Source organism: Leptosomus discolor, chromosome 4 (genome assembly GCF_034619465.1).
Source record: "Leptosomus discolor isolate bLepDis1 chromosome 4, bLepDis1.hap2, whole genome shotgun sequence".
Taxonomy (NCBI): domain Eukaryota; kingdom Metazoa; phylum Chordata; class Aves; order Leptosomiformes; family Leptosomidae; genus Leptosomus; species Leptosomus discolor.
The window spans coordinates 6,251,392-6,270,572 of NC_141394.1; the positions used below are offsets into that span (position 1 = coordinate 6,251,392).

General features: G+C 41.9%; 2 protein-coding genes across 7 annotated transcripts in view; both read right to left on the reverse strand.

The window, feature by feature from the left end:
• Window positions 1–933: 933 nt before the first annotated feature.
• Window positions 934–11,441, reverse strand: ADAD1 (adenosine deaminase domain containing 1). Its single transcript, XM_086464376.1, has 10 exons — window positions 11,261–11,441; window positions 9,656–9,832; window positions 9,065–9,232; window positions 7,749–7,882; window positions 6,650–6,765; window positions 6,269–6,439; window positions 4,361–4,587; window positions 2,759–2,996; window positions 2,124–2,256; window positions 934–1,047 (listed from the first exon to the last, which is right to left on the reverse strand). Exons 1-10 carry the CDS (start codon window positions 11,439–11,441, stop codon window positions 934–936), a joined length of 1,659 nt encoding a protein of 552 aa, XP_086320502.1.
• Window positions 11,442–12,693: 1,252 nt separating this feature from the next.
• Window positions 12,694–19,181, reverse strand: part of BLTP1 (bridge-like lipid transfer protein family member 1) — a 116,024-nt gene continuing 109,536 nt past the window's right edge. For all 6 annotated transcript variants that reach the window (XM_086464408.1, XM_086464407.1, XM_086464405.1 and 3 more), the window contains 4 exons: window positions 17,812–18,006; window positions 16,806–16,940; window positions 14,332–14,497; window positions 12,694–13,395 (listed from right to left, as the gene is read on the reverse strand). In XM_086464408.1, the coding sequence (XP_086320534.1) occupies window positions 13,179–13,395; window positions 14,332–14,497; window positions 16,806–16,940; window positions 17,812–18,006 (713 nt within the window). In that variant the 3' untranslated portion in view covers window positions 12,694–13,178. The remainder of the gene's footprint in view (window positions 13,396–14,331; window positions 14,498–16,805; window positions 16,941–17,811; window positions 18,007–19,181) is intronic.

Below are 19,181 nucleotides of genomic sequence, written 5' to 3' on the forward strand. Positions count from 1 at the left end.
CAAACACTCCCATAACGTTACCATCGTAACTTCCCTCTCGAAAGGCAACATTTTTCACATTATCATGTACGCAGACAATTGTGCGAGGACTCGTCAGCGCAGCGACAGAGCAGCCTGTGGGCAGAGTCCGACCAACCTATAAGCACCAACATCTGATGCTCTTTGGGGCAGCCCACAGGAGTTTGGAGGAACCTTGTTTCTGGTGACTTCTGTATTACGTTACACTATTCAGTTACTGATAACTCTGACACCTTTAAAATGTTTTAAATCCACCTCCAAAAATAGCGATCGTCACAGAGCAGCTGAGCAACAGCTCGGTAATTTGAAGTTTCACATCTGGAAATACACAGATTATTTTTTAACCCTTCTACCACAAACAACATGCAATAAGCTACACGGCACTTGGCAAACCCATGCTAAACAAAAGTCTTAAAAGGACTAAGAAAGGATGCCTAAAGCATGAGACCGTAAATTTTTGTTTCTCACATTGGTATACTTTTTTTTTTCCTTAAAGAAATCCAACTTACTGATTTTTTTTTTCTTTCTTAAAGACAGTTATGAGAAAGGCAGGGAAAAAGAAATCACTACATGGCAATCCTGAAACTAACAGGAAAAAAACATGTTGCTAACTCCACGGGGGGGGGGGGGGGGGGGGGGAGCGGGAGTGAGGGAGCAGAAATGAGGTGGCATTGGGGGGCAAACAAAACAGATGTGCCAAGCTCTTAGTCCTGTCTATGTGAGAACATCAACTTTGGGAAACAACTAAACTGTTACAGATGGTTCAGTAACTGCATTTAAATTGAGAAGCAGCAGCTCTAGAATGATTTTCTTGCTGCAAATATGAACCCTACAGTTAAGCATTTTACTGAACAGAATTACACTTTACTGAAAGAAATCATCCACCAAACCGACTTCACGTACAATCCACCTCAGTCAGTCACTGAACTGTTCACTATTTGCAGACTTCACAATCCAGGATCCATAACCGTGTTGCTGTAAGTAGCTTTGCAGCAAGTTTTTAGCTTCTTGGTACAATTTAGATCGAATCTGAAAAAAGAAAAAAAGATAGATCTTGAAAGATCTCAAGAAAGAAGGTTACAAAGATCTGTGTTCTTTACCATCAGCACTCACGTGCACAAGCATAAACCTTGTAGAAAACAATTCCTACAAATCTTACAGTTCCCTCAGCTGATGACAGTGAGAGAAAACGTTACAGACTCTAGAACCATACTTTTTTTCCATGTTTAAGCATTTATTGGGACAAGACAATTGTTCTTGTAAACATTTTTTTCAGCATATTTTCAGTTCCAATGGTATCTTTACACAGAATAAATATTCAGTGTAAATAATCATTCAATGCAAATCTACGGTGAACAGTGAATAGTATTAGCAGTTCAACACCCAGTCATCAAGCCATGCTATTTTAAATGATATTGCATGTTCTGTACTTTATAAAAGCTTAAGTTTCACGTAACAATTTTTGGAAATCAAATGTATCTCTAGAACCAAAGAGAGGAAAAACCTAGAAGAGTACAGAGAAGTAAGATGAGCCTACATATTTCCAAGTATGGACAGAAGTGAGTGAACTGTTTACAGCAGTGAAGATTCACAGTAGCTCCTTCAAGTAATTTATCTGTGTTTTTATACTACACAGGAAAGCCTGAGACCTAATGCTGTCTTCCACTGAAACACTCTTACTTTCCTACCCCTTTATGACATTAGAGCCCTTCCAAAAGGCTACATTACGGTAGAAAAATATCTACATAAATATGAAACAAATACAAAAAGTAAGATTGAAAATGAACAAATGAACAAAAAAACTCCAACCTTTTTAATATGAACCTATCTGATGCGAGGAAAACGGCCAGCAACCTCCAGATGCTGAGACAAAACATGGCAGATCTTCAGCGAAAATGTGTCAAGATTAATTCAGCAGATTGCTGTTTTCAATTAAAATTAATTTCAGGCATCCTCAGGCAAAGATTATAGGCAATAAAGGAGATCCAGCTGTTCAGGTGAAGACTTCAGCAAAACAGAACGTCACCCCTGGCTGTCAAACCAGCTTTGCAAGTGGCCATTAAGAGACTCCTTGCTAAAACATCCTCCCGCTCCTCCCAGCTCACCTTAGCTTCACGGTATGTTGTAACTGGAAGCAAATCATCCCGTTGTGCCTCCTTAACAAGCAATCTGAAACGACTAAACATTGCCATCTTGCAAAGGCGACTTGCCATGTGAGTGCCACTTTTGAATGGTGAGCTACAGTCAAAATTAGACAAGAATAATAAAACTCAGTAACAAATACCTTACAGATATGTTGCTTTGATCATTACAGGATTTCTTTTTTTGTTTTCCCTCTAAACCTTTGTGGACATGACCACATGATTCTACTTCCACTTTCATGAGCAAAGCTAAAGCAAATCAGCAAAAAGCCAGCCAAAACCGGTTTTCAACTGGAATTCATCTGAATTACGATGCTAAGTGGTTTTATATGTTGGGAAAACCAAAACATTCACTACAATAGACAAAACCCAGAATATACCTTAATTCAAAGAATTACTTCATTTCCCATTTGGTATTTCACTGTAAAGCTACAAGATCTCTACAACTACGCAGGATGCATTCACCTAACACAGGAGAGAATCTCTCTCATTTGCGGAATGTGACCTCCATGCATAGCTAAAAAATGAACACTCCAACGAATCAGCACAGAACAGTAAGGCTAACCATGATTTCCAACATAATGAAAAAAAATTCTAACCTTTCAGTGGTTTTTCCATTTAACCCATCCACAACCTCCAGCGATGCATCTGGCCATGACCAATTCAAACTAAGATACCTCTGGTTAACGTCTGTTTGAATTGGGTGTGCAGCGTTCACCAGGTAAGTATGAGATCTGTTGACCAGGTAAGGCACGGGAAGCTCTGAGGTAAGGGCATCATTAACACGCTTTTTTATAGCTATTTCCAGACCTCTTGTATCCTTGCAATTTCCATTTCCTATTAAACAAAGCAAGATCAGTCACATAGAAGTATACCAAATTAAAAAAAAAAGCAGCTAAGAAAGCAACTTCCATTGGTCTACCTTTTTTTTTTTTTTTACCACAAAATTATTATTTGGAAAAATCAGTTCCAATATTCATTCCACAGAGCAAAAATAATTTCACAATTTCTTCTCCAGAGGCATTATTTTCACTGGGTGCCTCCTTTCTGGAATAATTACTCATCAACTCTTTACACTCCTTGCAAAAGACACCATTATAACAGAAGCTGCCACACAAACTTTGATGTTCTAAATTAGAAAACATGCCAGGGAGTTTGCCCACATTACTCCACATTCAACAGCATTTCTGACTGCCTACTAAATAAACATACTTTGGTCCACAGCATCTCATGGAATGGCCTAAATAGAAGGGCAGTAAGTTATACATTGTATGTTTACTTCAAATACCACTTAAGTGAGCATATTAGAAATTTTTTAATTGCTTTTAAGCAAAAGTGCCCACACTTCCTCAGAAGGAACTGGCAGGCATTCACCAACTCTTCCAAGATCTTTTGGAGCACTTCAAAAACTTTGTTCTGTGTTAGGAAAAGCTGGTACATCTTCAACATGTGGGGAACTCAGTCATCTGTGTACAAAGTCTCATCATACAAATACCGAGAGGAAGAAACACCTGAAAACCTTCAGGATAATACCCTGATTATAACAATAATTCCAACACATCAATAAAAGCTTCTAAAATGAGTTCTGGTAATAGTGTGGTCTTCCTGTCTGCCACAAAATCCTACCACCTTGGTAATCCCTATTCTTCAACAAAACATCTACTTGTATTAACCAATACACAGGGGGCAGGCGTCACAGACCACAGACACAGCACAGGACTGAACACAGACCGTCCACCAGAGCTCGTAAGATACCCCACAGTGAAACAGCCTTTGCAGTTAAACACCAGCAGTTTTTCCACCACTACTCAATTCTACAGGTCAAGTGACTAACACTGGCAACCTAAAGTCACCATATTTGACCGAACGGTTAACACAGCATTTGTCACGCTTGGTATTTTCTCAATATCTAAAATGTAATTTGTTATAAAACAATGCTGAATTTCTTGAATACATAGTAAAGGAAGGGCGATCTGGCAAGCAAAAACAAACCCACAGTAGCAAAAGAGTAAGCCTAACCGAGATTTACATCAGGGTATTTCAAAGATGACTGAAAGAAAATATACACACTTAGTACCTTTTCAGAAAAATACTGTAATGCTTTAAAGAACCATCTTGGTTTACTTCGTATTTTACAAAATGTGATCAAACTGGGACATGAAAACATGTTGAAAAACCCCACCGAATTTGCATAAGCTTACCTACAAGGATACTGTTGATATACACCGGTTGAATGAAGTGACTCAGCAATGCTCCCTGGATACCAACCACCTCCCATTTTGTTAATTTGTCACTAGGGGACATGCAGCTTACTCTAAGAGTTTCAGGCGGACAACAAACAGTGAGGAAAATCTTGCCTTCTATAGCAACATGGAGACTCAGTGCTTCATTACTTTCGTAAGCAGATATAGTTTTTGGACCAAGATGTCTAAAGAAAGAAAGAAAACAAATTTCGGTGAGAAAATATTCTAATTGGGGATTACTGTAAAGTGGTATCTAATACTGTTTCTCAGAAAACAATTATTGACAGATCCGGGCCTTACGTGATGTTCAATATTTGTACATTTTAGAAACACCACATTCAGCTCTTCAAGTGACTAGAATACTGAAATCAGTATTTAAATAAGAAATAGTAATTCAACAAAATCTTAGCCATCAGTTGTGCAAACATTAAGAAAGGTCAGCATACGCCACAAACAAGCTATCTCTTTGGGTCTCCTCACAATATGACAAGAGTTACCTGGAGGCTGTTTATCTTGTGGAAAAACCAGCTGTAAGGTTATGAAGCTCCTTTGCAACATAACTTACACTGCAAGTCTTAAAAATATTTAAAACAAGCAGATGCAACACATTAGGGAGACAAAACAGTGATCGTTCTGAAGTAAAACAGTTTTCCCCTTTAACTAAAGTGGGATAAGAATTCAAAGACTGAAGTTTTGAGCTAACTCTCCCCAATTTTATCATAACTGACAATGTTATCATGATCAAAGGTGCTTTTGCTTTACATTATAAAGCAACCATTTAATTCTGGCTTAAGTAACATACTACTGCCTGTTAATAAGTGGCCATGTTTTGCTACTCAATGGATCACTTGCAAGTAGCTCCCTTCTAAAAACTATCTTTAAATAACTCTACACATAAGAAAACCTGCTGTATTAGAAGAAAATAGTTCCCAGAGTTTTTCTCAAGAGAGCACACACCAGCACAGACAAAAAGCAAGGGAAAAAGTGCTGAACCTGGGATCTGTCAGCTATTACAGCGCAGCTTACAAACTGCATCCACACTCATCAACCCTTTTGCTGCAAGCGGAGGCCATGACACTGAAAGTAATCTAAAAACCCTCTAAAGCAGGATGGGCTCCCCCAGTCAGTACCGCTTGCAAGGAACTGGCTGGGACTTCCAGTTCACACGTCTGCCTTCCAAACGCCCCAAACACAGCGTGAAAGCAGTCAGCTGCCCTGTGTGTGTGAGGAAGTTATGACCATACCACTTTCAGTGACATTATTCCACTGCACGGGACACAAAATATCATCGTTCAGAACAACTTGGTAAACCACTGACTGCTGCCGTTAAATGTCAAAACTATCAAAAAAAGAAACTTGCAGAAATTTCACAGAAGTTAGAAGCGTAAAGGTAAGTTTGTGAGTGTAGTTTCTCATCAGGTTACTCTCACCACCTTTTTTCTACAGAGCAGAGCAGGAGCCTATTGTTTGCACTCAAAGAGTTTTTATACGCTAGTCCTGCGGTGCAAAGGATGACATTAAGGCACCACATCCACTTGCTCAGTGGTTAATGACTTACTAGTACGTTATTAGCACCTTGGGAGGGAGGTTAACAGGTAAGCGGGTATCTGTCCTAAACAAAGCATCGCCCTGAATCTATATAACCCACGTAAAAGTTTCTTGTATCACGACGTTGAGCTGCATCTCATACACTTATCGCTACCACCCCGTACGTTAATGCTTCCAAAACAAGAAGACAACTCAGAACAGCCCCCCACCCCGTCTCAGGAACATGTAACAACGCGTATTTCCCAAACTCACACTGTGTTTGTCACTGCAAACAAAGTAATCTTCCACTACAACATCTCTGAGAATGAAGGTACTTACAGCTGCGATTCTAACTGAGCAGTTCCTTTTGGAAGCTGATTCATGTAGAGAAAGACAGCTGTATTCTGCTTCAGGGTAAGCAGCTTTGAGCCTGTTGCTCTGCCAAATATGGATTTCTCTGTCTTCGCTGGATCTTCATTATAGAACAGCAAAAGATGTCTATAAAAATATCTAAAAGAAAGCGTTAAGGAACAGTAAATGTGAAAACCACTACTTTGTTTACAAATACAAGGGCATTCATATTTAATTCACGTGCTTTGAAAATAATCCAGAAGGTACTAACTATAAAATGCAAGTGCACTTACATTTACGTTTGCAAAAGCAAAACTGAGAAGAACTGGCCGCAAGAGCACGGGTAATTATTGGCACACACATTCTCACCTCAGGAGAGAGCGCCTTGCAGTAACAATGGCGTGGCTGTCATGCAGCACTCTTCCACCAGGTTTAAAGTGCTGACTGTAATTACATTGTCCTGTTCCTACAGCTACAACTTCATGCTCTCCATCTAAAAAGAAAGATTTATTTTTACATGATTGTGGCAGGTTAACCTCGTCTGGCTGCCAGGCGCCCACCAAGCTGCTCTCTCACACCCCCTTCTCCCCCAGCAGGTTGGACTGGATGATCTTAAAGGTCTTTTCCAACCTAAATGATTCAATGAAACAGTAAAACGAAAAAGCTCATAGGTCAAGATAAGGACGGGGAGATCGCTCGCCATTTACCACCATGTGCAAAACAGACTCGACTTGGGGAAGATTAATTTATTGCCAATTAGAGTACAAACAAAACCGAAACACCTTCTTCCCCCTATCCCCTTCCTCCCAGGCTCAACTTCACCCCTGACTCTTCTACTTCCTCTCCTCCCCACCTCAGTGATGCAGGGGGATGGGGAAGCATCAGTTCCTAACGCTGTCTCTGCTGCTGCTTCCTCCTCACGCTCCTTCCCCACTCCAACGTGAGGTCCCTCCCACAGGATACAGCCCTTTACAAATCACCCCCCGGTGGGTCCTTTCCACAGACTGCAGTCCTCCAGGAGCAGTCTGCTCCAGCACAGGTCACCGGTCCTGCTAGAAAACCCGCTCCAGTGTGGGCTCCTCTCTACAGACCACAGCCTCTGCCAGAAGCCTGCATCTGTGGGGGTTCTCCACGGGCTGCAGCTTCCTTCAGAGCATATCCACCTGCTCTGGTCCATACTGGTCTACACAGCCCTTCTCCCCGTTGAGACAGCACAAGGAAATACTCTGGTCCATACTGGTCTACACAGCCCTTCTCCTCGTTGAGACAGCACAAGGAAATGCTTATGTAGGTCTTGAGTATTTGCACGACTGTAGCACAGTTATGCACGTGACACAGCCATCAGAACAGAGCGTGCCAAAGGAGGAGAGCTACCCCTCTGCTTACCAGGTCAGAACTGCGTTCATCAAGGCTCTCTGGGAACACCAACAGCCCAGGTTTTCCACTCCCCAACACTCACCATCAAAACAGACTTGCCTTTCTCAATGATGAAAGCAGCCAGGGAACTGCCACAACTTTGGTACTCGGGATGTTTGGTAGTCAGGCTGTTAAATACTTCTTCAACCGACTGTGAAAGTTTTTGATATAGAAGCTGACCTCCTCCTAAAACAAAACAATAAAAGCCAGCAAGACGCAAATTGGAGGGGGTGGGGAACGGGACAGACAACAGATATGATCAACCATCTTTCAAACTGTAACTCTAAATACACAGTAAATGCACTATCACCACATATTTTTGGGATTCTGAAGATCATCAGGATGGACATGCATAAATAACAGATAAAAATAACTGAACATTTTATGCTTTTATTGTTCGTGGTAATAAATCTGGGATATGGATCAAGTTTGATCACCTACTGCACCAGGTATTTCAAGGACAGAAATACTGTTTGTATTTCTAACACCAATTCACCACTTAAATTCAAGCCATTTACTGCAGTTGTGTCCACTTCTAGAACCAACGGTCGATCTCCCACTTTAGTGACACTAACTCCTATAGAATTCTTCAAAAAGACAATGTTTAAAATAATAGTAACTCCATAGAGATCACTAAATGTATTAAAAGAATATTTTTTTTAAAAAAGGGGGGGGCGCAGGGAGCAAGCATTTACTGGGTAATTTGAATCAATAGAGAAAACCAAGACTATTCTTTACCAAAACAGATCCTTGAAACAAGAACAGAGTTTGCTGGAGTCTGGGGCTCATCAGGAACACAGGAAGAATCTAAGAATTTAACAACATTTCGAACTGGGATGGACATTCCAAATCTCCAAACATGGATCTCACACTGTTTCCAGAAAATGAAAGCTTCTAATTCTCTAAGAATTCTCTTTTCTGATTTTGAATTCCTTGTAAGCATAGAACTATTTAGGCAGCACCCCTTCCAAGAAGATAAACGTTATAGTAGCCAAATTCTTTTGAAAGTAGTAACTCTTTCAAAAGTTAAAAACTCAAAGTAGTGGTGAAGCCCTTTAATCATAAAAATTCAAAATCACTTAGGATCAACTTCATATTGCTGTTACCTAGTGAGTAGCAAGTCATGTGTAACAGCAACAAGTAAATTAATTCCTTCAGCATTCTCTGCTCTGTGCTACAAACTGATGCAACTCCTAACACACAAAGGAAAAAACCAGTTTCAGAACAAACAGCTCCGCCCGAAGGATTCAAGAAAACTGACAGAGGCCCCGATATAAAAGAATTTAATAAAACTACACCGAGATGCTGCACAGGAAACCTTCGAGCCAAGCTCTTCAAGTTCCAATCAGGCATTGCTGGAATACTCACCTGACTTCTCAGGAGCCTTTGCCCCTGTGCACTCCAAGTTCAGCAGCTCTTCAAGGGCCAGTTTAGCTGCATTTAATCTAGATTCCTTCTTGGTTCTTCCCAATCCAGTCTTGTAGCGAACACCGTCTACCACAGCACAAAAGGCAAAATAAAGGCTTATACTACCACCTTTAAAGGAGAAAAAAGCAGACACAATTAGTGAAATTACTTTAACGTACTTTTATCTGTAGCTTCACGTGCTCATATTCATTCCAAAGACAAGTACAAGACAAAAAGACAAGTTTAGCAAAATACAACTCAAACCTTTCAGCTCCACAAGAATTCTGGCGGCTCTCGTTTTATGCACTTTTCACAAAGTTCCGGGAGCAGCCAGAATCGTACACAATTCCTCTGACCAAATTCTGTAGCAATTAATTATGAGACACAGTGTGGACAATAACAGGGCAGCCAAAAAGCAACATAGGTGAAGGTCAGTGCAATCAGCAGTAAAAAATTCATCTGTATTAGTGCCATCGATACTAACCACAGAAATTCACACCACCTCAAGCATAAGGAAATACTATTTTATTTAAGAAAAGAATAAGTATTTACCTGCCACATTAGTTTCTTTCAATTCAAGTTGTACACGGCGCATTTGTGCAAACTGATGCAAGGCAGATACTGCATTTATTACTCCTCGTTTGTATCTTGCAAAACACTCCTCTATGCCTTTCTTTAGAAGAGGCGCTGATAATGGGGGTGCATGGGCTCCTTTCAAAAGAAGAGGTTATGAAACAAAGTTAAGAACTGAACACACTCTCTGGCAGTTTAAAGGCGTTTACAATTAATGCTTTTTGGATGATTCTTAGAAGAACAGAAAGCAAAACAATTTACTCTAGAGCAGTATTGCTTTGTACTGAATCCTAGATTAATACAGGCAATTCTGAACCAGTATGTACCTCCTCTTTCAAGTGCATCAAAGCTTCTACTTGGAGTACTAAATCCATTAACCTCTGAATATAAACAGATAGTACATGTAAATACAACACATAATCCCCCTCCCCTCCCTCGCAAACCAGTGATCAAATGAAAGCTGCTGATGGCAGATTCAACACGATGGAGCCGGTGGTTTTTCACACAGAACTACAAAGCCTGGTCATAAGACACGACACAAGTTTTAGCAACCACACACGTCATTCAAAAAGCAGGTAACTCATCCAAAGACAAAGAAAACCACCCATAAAGTGCTCCTGAATACACAGACCCCATCTCTGGCTGAGGTGGCCAGGACAAAACACAGGGAGAGTTGCAGTGCACACCCACCCTGACCCTGCAAGTCCCCCCCATGCCCACAATTAACCACACTTGGAACCAGGACAGCAGGTGGGTGGATATTTTATCTGTGCTAGCACAGAGCCCCGATGCTCTTCAGAGAGGAATGTGAAGCAAGTTAGGCAAGTCGTAAGAGACTTCTATAAATTCTGAGTAGTCCTGAGGCAAACCCGCACTTTGGAGATTTGTTCAAAAAGACAAACTCTTCCAAGGATCACGCTGTACCTAGGCGGTTGTCTTTGACTTGGAGGTCTCTGATAGCATAACCAAGTAACACTTCCTGCAGCATCTACTTACGTGAAGGATTGGTGTGTTCTTTTAGATTTAAGAGAAAACAATGAATTTTTTTTCCTTGTATCAACTCTAGTGTGGATGAAATCTTCAGCTTCAGGGTTGCCATATGCTCTAAGTATCTCCCAGAGAAGAACTACAATGAACTGTTATATCCAAGTCTCATAAATAGCTGCCTTCACCTCAATACAACTACTCAAGAGACAGAATTCAAAATATATCCCAGGACATGCTGCATCCAAGTGCAGTTAAAACTCTTCTAAATGATGTCTATGAAAATTCATGCAGCAGTACATATCCTGTATTTTGGAAACCTCTACAGCACTTTTAAAGTATAACTTGGAATTTAGAATTATGAAATGCTGCAGACTGCAGAGCCCACCCTACAATAAATTTCTTACTTTAACAAACTTCCAGTATGAAAACGCATAGGAAGAAGAGGAACGAGGTCAAGCAGATGCTTGAATTTAAGGAAATTACAGTGGTAAGACAGATCAGCAGAGGGTTGCAACTTTTCAAAAAAGAGAAAATCATAAAGTTACATTAACAGTGTATTTTAATGGCTAATCCCAGTGAATAAACCAAAAACCATACCTGGATATCGTGTCATTTTGGGTCCACTGCCCCTCTCAGGCAGCGGCAGTTTCGGCCTTACAGCCACAGACTGAGAAAGTTTCCCTAACGCTGGCTGCCCAGGAGCCCCAGCTGGCCGAGTCCTCCTTGGTGGGGGGTCACAGGGGGGTATCCCAGCATTCTGAAAACAGCCGCTACTCATTTTGTTCAAACTACGTAAGCGTAACAGTAAAGTTACGAGATGTTAAAGGCACGCTGCGAACTCCAGTTTTCTCAGTTAAGCCGTTCTGCCAAGAGCGCACCGCGAACCACTCGCCCCCCCTTCCTTACAGACCGGGGCAAAAGCGCCGAGACCCAGCGCCCTCCCAACTCCCTCCCCTTTCCCAGGCGGCACCCCGAAGATCGGAGCCGCCGCTCCGGTCACTTCACCACGCTGTGCAGCGAGGCCTCATGGCTTCGCACCTCCGCTTGTCACCGGCTCGAAGGACACGGCAGCCCCTCAGCCGGCTTTCGAGGGAGCGAGGTAACAACTACAGCAGCAAAGCCGATCCCTGTGGAGCTCCCACTTCGAGCTAGCGGTGCAGGGAAAGGCTCCGGTACCTGCCCTCCTCCTGTGCTCCGAGGAAACCCGCCCCCGCCGGGCTCAGCCGCCCTGACCGTCCCGCTGCGGGCGGCGCCGCCGCTCTCACACACCCGCGGAGCGCGCCTGAGGCGAAAGGCGGGACGAGGCGCTGGGGCCCCCCACAGGGCGGGGGCTTTACCAGCCCAGGAGACCGCTCCCCGCTTCACAAAGCCGTCCCTCCGCCGCGGCCCTCGCCCCACCACCATTTGAGAGGGGGCGACGCCTCCGCGCGGCCCCGCCATTTTGTGGAAAGGCGGGAAGATCCCTCCGCGGAGAGCCCCGCCGCCCGCCACGTGCGGCGCGGCCGAGGGCGGGAGGGCGCGAAGCTCGGCCCGCCGCAGCAGCGGCCGCCGCCCAACCGCCTGCCCCCCCACCCCCTCCTCCCCACGCTGTCTCGCCGGCTTCCCGTACCGCCGACCGGAGCGTCCCGGCGGGCAGGGCGGCACCCGAAACCGCGAGAGGCGTCACGGGCCTGGATCAGCCGAGCGGGCCCCGGCGGGCGGAGCCGGGCCCTGCCCCGCTTGCGGCGGGGGAGCGCAGGGAGCGGCGCCTGGGGAAGCACCGCCCGGGCGGCCGCCGCCCCCTCCCTGCGGGCTGGGCGCCCCGGGGCGGTCGGGGCCGCTCCCACGGTTTCCTAGCTGCCGGCACCGGGAGCTGCCGTCGTCTTGTTCCAGCTCCCCGAGGGGCCGGGCGGCCTCCCGCGGTTGCGGTGGGAGGCAGCCTCTGGGCCTCCCCGCACGTACACGACAGTGGATGTAAAGTTACACTTAAAACACTTTTTTTTTTTTTTTAATCAGAGAAGTTGGACAACTACAACAACAAAACGCCCCTGTACAGTAGTTAAATTTTATTACAAGTGTAATAAACTTCATGATTTTTAGCACTAAGGCAATCACAGTTTCATAAGTTATATATATATATATATATAAAATTTACACATGTCTACATTGACAGATCAATTTACCGGTCACATCAACGAGGGGTTTGTGTTATGGCAAATAGTTTATGAAAATTCACAGTTAATCTGCAAGTATTTTGAAGATGCAGGAATCATATTGCACATAAAACAGTGGACGCTGAGGAGCAGATTTACAGTGTTCCAGCTATTCCTTCACAGAATATACATTGGTCATCATCATGCAATAACTTCAAATACAGAATGGTATCATGTACCACAGTAAACAGTTACTCACAATGTAAGTTTTAAATAGAGTAGCAAAAAGCTGTTAAGGTTTCTCTTTAAACCATATTTAAATTCTTAAAATATAATAAAACACTTTGATAAAATCAAACGGAATTACGGTTGTCACATTATATTTAGTATTCCTCTTTGTCTTTTCCTTTCTTTTCCTTTTCATCCTGTAGTGCAGTACCAAGTTTTTTTATAAGGACCGACAAAACTTTGTCCAAAGGATCCATGACACCGCGCTGCAGCCACTTAGGAATAGTAGTCCTTGCGTGGTGAAAGCCCAGCTTTTGGAGGATGTAGTCAACACCGACGGGATCGATTTTTCTCCCAGTCCAGGATATTAATCTAGAAACAATAAACAGGGACTCAATCTTAAATATATAAATATAGCAACTGGCATTTGTATAAACCAAACATCCATTTTTACCGTTGTTGCTTCTGACCAACTTAATTCCAACAGGCATGGTTTCAAACTTAATTTATACGGATAAGCTCAAGATGACCAATGGAGTATCTTCTCAGAGGAAGAGGATGCTCAAGGAGGCAAAAAACCAGACTGGGCTGCCTCCAGATCACGCTGAAATTGATTTATTATTACTGCTAACACAAAATGCCAGCTGTCAAAAGTTTGTTTGGCCTGGGTTGATGTGGCGTTTTGATACGTGAATGAACACTTGGGGGCTCCAGCAGTGTCAGCAGAGGTTAAAAACCAAACCAACCCTGACACAGAGAAAAGTCTTTTTCAGTGATTAAAAGTGGCTACTGAGAGCAGCGAGTTGCTGCTATACACACTATGCTTTTGTGCTAAGTTTAAACTGCCATAGAGCAGCTAGTACATAGTGCTTTTTTATTTTAAGGTGACTGCTTAAAGAACAAATAAAACTGGAATGCCAAAAATGGAAAACTGCGAGATGAAAAACTATATGGCAGGAAGTTAATTGACTGTGGTAGGGCAGAGTGAAACACGCCAATCTGTGGTCCTTAGTGAGTTTAATTTTACTATATCTTTTTCTGAAAAGCCTCCAACAATATCTTTCGTCTGCCTAAATTCTAATCTCGAGGTGAATTGATGTAACAGATAATTGCGTTATCCAGCTTTTTTCACGTCCTGTAGCAGGTATCTTCCCCAGCAGCACAAATAGCCAAAGACAAATCTCCAAAGCACCCACGTGATTGATCCTCTTAGGAGCTGAACAGCATCAACCTGGAAACCCTTGTGGTTTGCAGGACAGCACCCACAGATAAAATGCACAGAGGGTTGCAGAGAAGCCTGCTCGTTACCTGAGCGTGGGTTCCAAATGCCAAGTATTGCACATAAATTCTCTCCAGTCGACTGTAGTGTACGTAATGCTTTCCTCTGCCTCTTTGTCAGTGGAGCTGTCCTCAAGAACACCAACGGAGTTTTTCTGCCCTGGACGAGCAGCCAAAATGCGAGGAGGAAAAATTGCTACAACATGGAGAGAGGAAAAACCCCACACCAGTCAGTCACGAGCATCTCCCTGGATTCCTCTTTGTACATCATTTAAATAAAACGCAAGCACAAATCTCAAGAGACAACCCCCTTGTGTTTCAGCTTTATAGAATTTCTGGCAAGCAGTTTTCGTTTGAACAAAGCACTAGTAAAAAATACCCTATGGAAACTGTAACAGACACTGCATCACCCTGGAGCGTGGGATTCTTCTTTCTCTCTGCCAGCCCAAAGCATCCGGATACAGGCGTTTTCTTTAAAATTCATCATGGCATTCAAGAAAGTGTCTCACATTCCAGAAGCAAAATTCAGACACACTCCTAGTTTGGACTATTACTTTAGATTGACAGAGTAGTCTCTGAGGAGGAGGATGGTGGGGGAATAAAGGTAAATCTTCATCCAAAGGCATCAAGGGGACCTGAACCCAGCTCTTACTTGAGTTAAAGTCCTGGGATACAGAAAAGGAACAGCAGCTCCTTCTCCTCCAAACAACATATTTTATAAAATAAAAACAAATCTGTGAATTTGGATTGAATTTTGATTTAAGATAGCTTGAAAATAAACTTTCTGACAAAATTCCACCAAAACCCAGTTACCTTCCCCTTTTGTTAGTTTCTGCACTGCTGGATATTTTACTTCAAGTGCTTTTAGGAAGCATTCCTAGCTCTGTTGTACCCAGTAACACATACACAGATTTTTATACTGTTGGTTATAAAAATAAACTTTCAAAATACGGAATTTAATGTGTTCTACTTCATGTAAGTGTTACATTTATACATCACATCATGTTACATCACATGAATAAATGTTACCTTTCCTATGCAGTTCGGTAAGAAACACAAACTACTACGCACAACACTGAATTTCACACACCCCAGAAGAACAGAATGTGTGGCTTTCACTGTGGTGGTAACTCATCATTTATACACATACATTACCATGCCACATCTTGTGGCAGCCTTTAAAGAAAAAGGTATAGAAATGAGACTCTAGACTAAGATTGCTGTAGCAAAATTTAGAAAATCTTAATTTAAGATCCAAAGTTCTAAAACCTCAATAAGCAGCTTTTAATTTCAGTAATATCTCATCTGATATCATACAGAATTATGTAATACTTATAGTAAATTTAATGTCTGAGAATTTTATCTACGATCAACACCTACAGGGGTCATTACTATCTTTTCCAATCTTAATTCACTAGGGTTTAGATACTTGTGGCAATAAATACCTGTAAAGCATTAAAGCCACTAGGTGATGCCCTTCCCTTCAACATGCAGTAATAATTATATTGCATATAATAATAAACCAGATAATAATCACAGAGCACAGTCAGTTCCACACTGTTTATTCACCTTAAATCTGCCACAACAACAACAACAAAAAAATACCACACTGTTCGGCACACTTTATGTGTACATCAAACTCACTCGCCTTCAATTTGCTCTTCTTAGCAAAGACCCCACATTGCTTAAGAACGCACGTGTGAAAACTGAATATATTCACATGGAAAAGTGAGGCATTCTGAACTCGGCAAAATGCATGTCTTGAAAGAAACTCCCTCGATGAAAGGACTGCAATAAAAGTAACGTAGCTTCCTAAAACAGTTTTCATCCTGATACACTGTCTTACAAAAAGGAAGTTAAACTAAACACCAGGTGTCAAAACAGGAGCAAGATGGTGACTTGGGAGTAACTAGCACAAGCTCCTCAGTAGTGGGTAAGGAACAGAAATCCAGGAGTGTGTCTGTGCTCTGCAGCACTGGAAGCGACTGACTCGTTTCTGAACAACCTGCTGTACCTACACAGCGTAGCCAAGCGCCACACAGAGATCCTAGTACAGCTCCCTGCGCAGCGGTGGCACGTCGGCGTAGTGACACTGCGAGGTTCGGAGCTTTGTACGCAACTACTCTGCTTCCAGTCCTACAGGAGCTGACCTCACATCAGCTCAAGTATTTCCTGAACGACGCTGCACCCTGAGAAGCGCCAAAATAGCTCTTGGCTTTCAGCCTAAAATAACCCAGAGAAAGCTTTTTGTTATTGTACAGTTAAGTCCCACTTATCAGCGATCGAAAGAGGTAACTATAATTTCATAGCATTAAGTCCAGGTTTCAAGAACATTTAATACTAATTCTGTTGATTTCAAAGGAAGCAAAGTTAGGCTTAACTTATTTAAAAATTAAGTCCATTTTTAACAAGTCGACTATTAAAAACTATGAAAATATTTACTATCAAATAGTCTGACAACTGCAGATTGTCAGACGAGCGTTACTTCATAAGGAACAACTTACCTTTTTCTTTTTCTTTTAGATAAGCAGATACCAAGTCATGCAGAAACATGATCAATTCAGCATCCATAGTTACACAAATGTGGTCTGTAAATTCAGTTACTACACTGCATTCCACCTTTGGTTTAACACTTGTATCTGCAGTCAGATAAACGCAGTATTAATACACTTAGAAGTACGAACAGCATACACGAAAGTACACAGAATTTGAACAGAAATCGTTTGAAAATGACATTGCTTTTACTGAACCAGAGACTCAAAAGAGAGGAAGGACCACAATTAACATCTGTGTTTAGCAGCCTCAACATTTTTAAAAGTTTTCCCATCAGAGTAACTTCTAAAAGACGTTGAAAATAAAGAAGTACTACCAGGTAGCACCCTTGATCCTCCTCAATGTGCAAAGTCGACCTGGAGCAGTACCACTAGCTTGTGCTATGCTATCAGTTCAAGCCAATAAGAAGAGCTGATAGCAGATTTTGCTACTTTGGCTATTAAAAAAACAACCAAACCCCACAGGTTGACTTAGCTAGCAATATTATCCAGGATCAGGTATGGAGTAAAACCACAGCTCAGCAAAGATAAACATCTACATTCATGTCTTATACCTTCAGGAGTCTTATTTCCCAGTTCCAACCGCAGTCTGAAGATAACATTTAGAAAACAAGACCATAAAATTAAGGTTCCTATCTCATATTCCCTTTTTCAGAATGGTCCTCCTCTTTTACATTTTAATAAAAATAAGGAAACCAACCCCCTAAAAATAGCCAGCCTAGCTGAGAGGTTCATATTAATTTCTCTTAGTAAGTTTTTTCTATAGTGACCAGTCTCTGGACTGGATCTTCACTCTCTCAACAGAATTCCCTCTACCTTTTATTATGAAATGGTATCCTTTCTTACAGATCTGCAGGAATTCTCAGATTAAATCCCAGCACAGTAGCTTTGTATTTAACTCCTCATTTATGAGAAATAGCTTTGGACCAAGGAAAAAACCAAATCACGTTTACTGCACCTTGTAATGAAGGCTCCTGGGGCTCTTGAACATGAATAGATTTAAAATCCAGCTGCATCCTTGGCAATGCAAAGATGGTTTCAGTTTCGTGGTTGTAACTGGACCCACCTCTGAAGCCACTCAGCAAGCTTGAGCTTTTCACTGTTGTGCTGCTCTCCGGGTTGTTAGCGTCAACGTTTCGAAGCAGGTTTAACTCTACATGGACAAGGGGAAATTCCTGAATTCAGTAGTCTCTATTAAAAAGTCTTTATTCTTGTCAGCACAGAGGGTGACAAATTTTCGCAAAATACATCTCAGTAAGAAGGGGGGAGGAAATTGTCAGTACCATAACACCAAAGCACTTCTAAGAATCTTTGTTCGTTTTTTGGAAGTTTTTTTGGAAATATTCATCCGACCACCCTATCACAACCCTGTTCTAGTAATGAGCTTTCAGTTGAGTGAGATACAGACTGTATGGGTTCGAAGTGTGCCCTTTGTGTTTGAAAATATGTCAGTACTTAAAACGAAAATAAATGCTTCTGATGAATCAATACCTACATTCACCAAGGCAGCACTGCTGTCAGAAATCACTGCTGACCAGGAATCCAGCTTCGTCACGCGACTTTTACTGTAGTATACATCCAATATCCCTTGAATTAGTTCTCAGTTGTTAAAATTGTGACAGGACAAACAACTCAAGAAAGGTTACCGTTTCATTGTGAAACGGCTGGGGTACAATTATTAAGATTATATCCTTTATCCCGCTCCCAAACACACGGCTACAAAAGGTCAAACGGGCAAATGTTGTTGTTTATAAACTTAAAATGCTCCTGATGTAGCAAAACAGAGCTACATAAAAACATCTAACAGACAGTGCCTCTGTTTGTGGACTTCAACCACTACATCCTGCTGCGTCCTTCAAAAGGAACAAACATTAATGTAGTATATAAATAATTTAAAAAATATTTTCTGCAAGAAAATATCATCTGCTCATTTCTCACTATATGCCTTATTCTGCTATTCACCCTTTCACAGAAATTCCACTGCTATCCTCTATTGATTGTGTGGCTTGTGAATGAGATAGCGACAGCTGTACTTTAGGATTTCTTTTAACATTACCTTGAAAGTTTTATTTTCCAATTAACAATGATACAAAGACATGATTCCAAATCTTTTAAGGTCTAAAGAAGCTGAAGGTTGAAAAGCTTTAGGTGGATGAGTAATTTTCAAGTGTTAGTTGTGAGTGGTGATAGAAGCCTAAAGTATATCCCTACTTCAGCTTAATCCATAAATCCTTCACATACAGTGAAATATATCCTCATGTTACAAGATCACAACTGGTGACCATAACTGGTGAACAACTGGTGAACGTAAGGGTCTCAAGAAGAAAC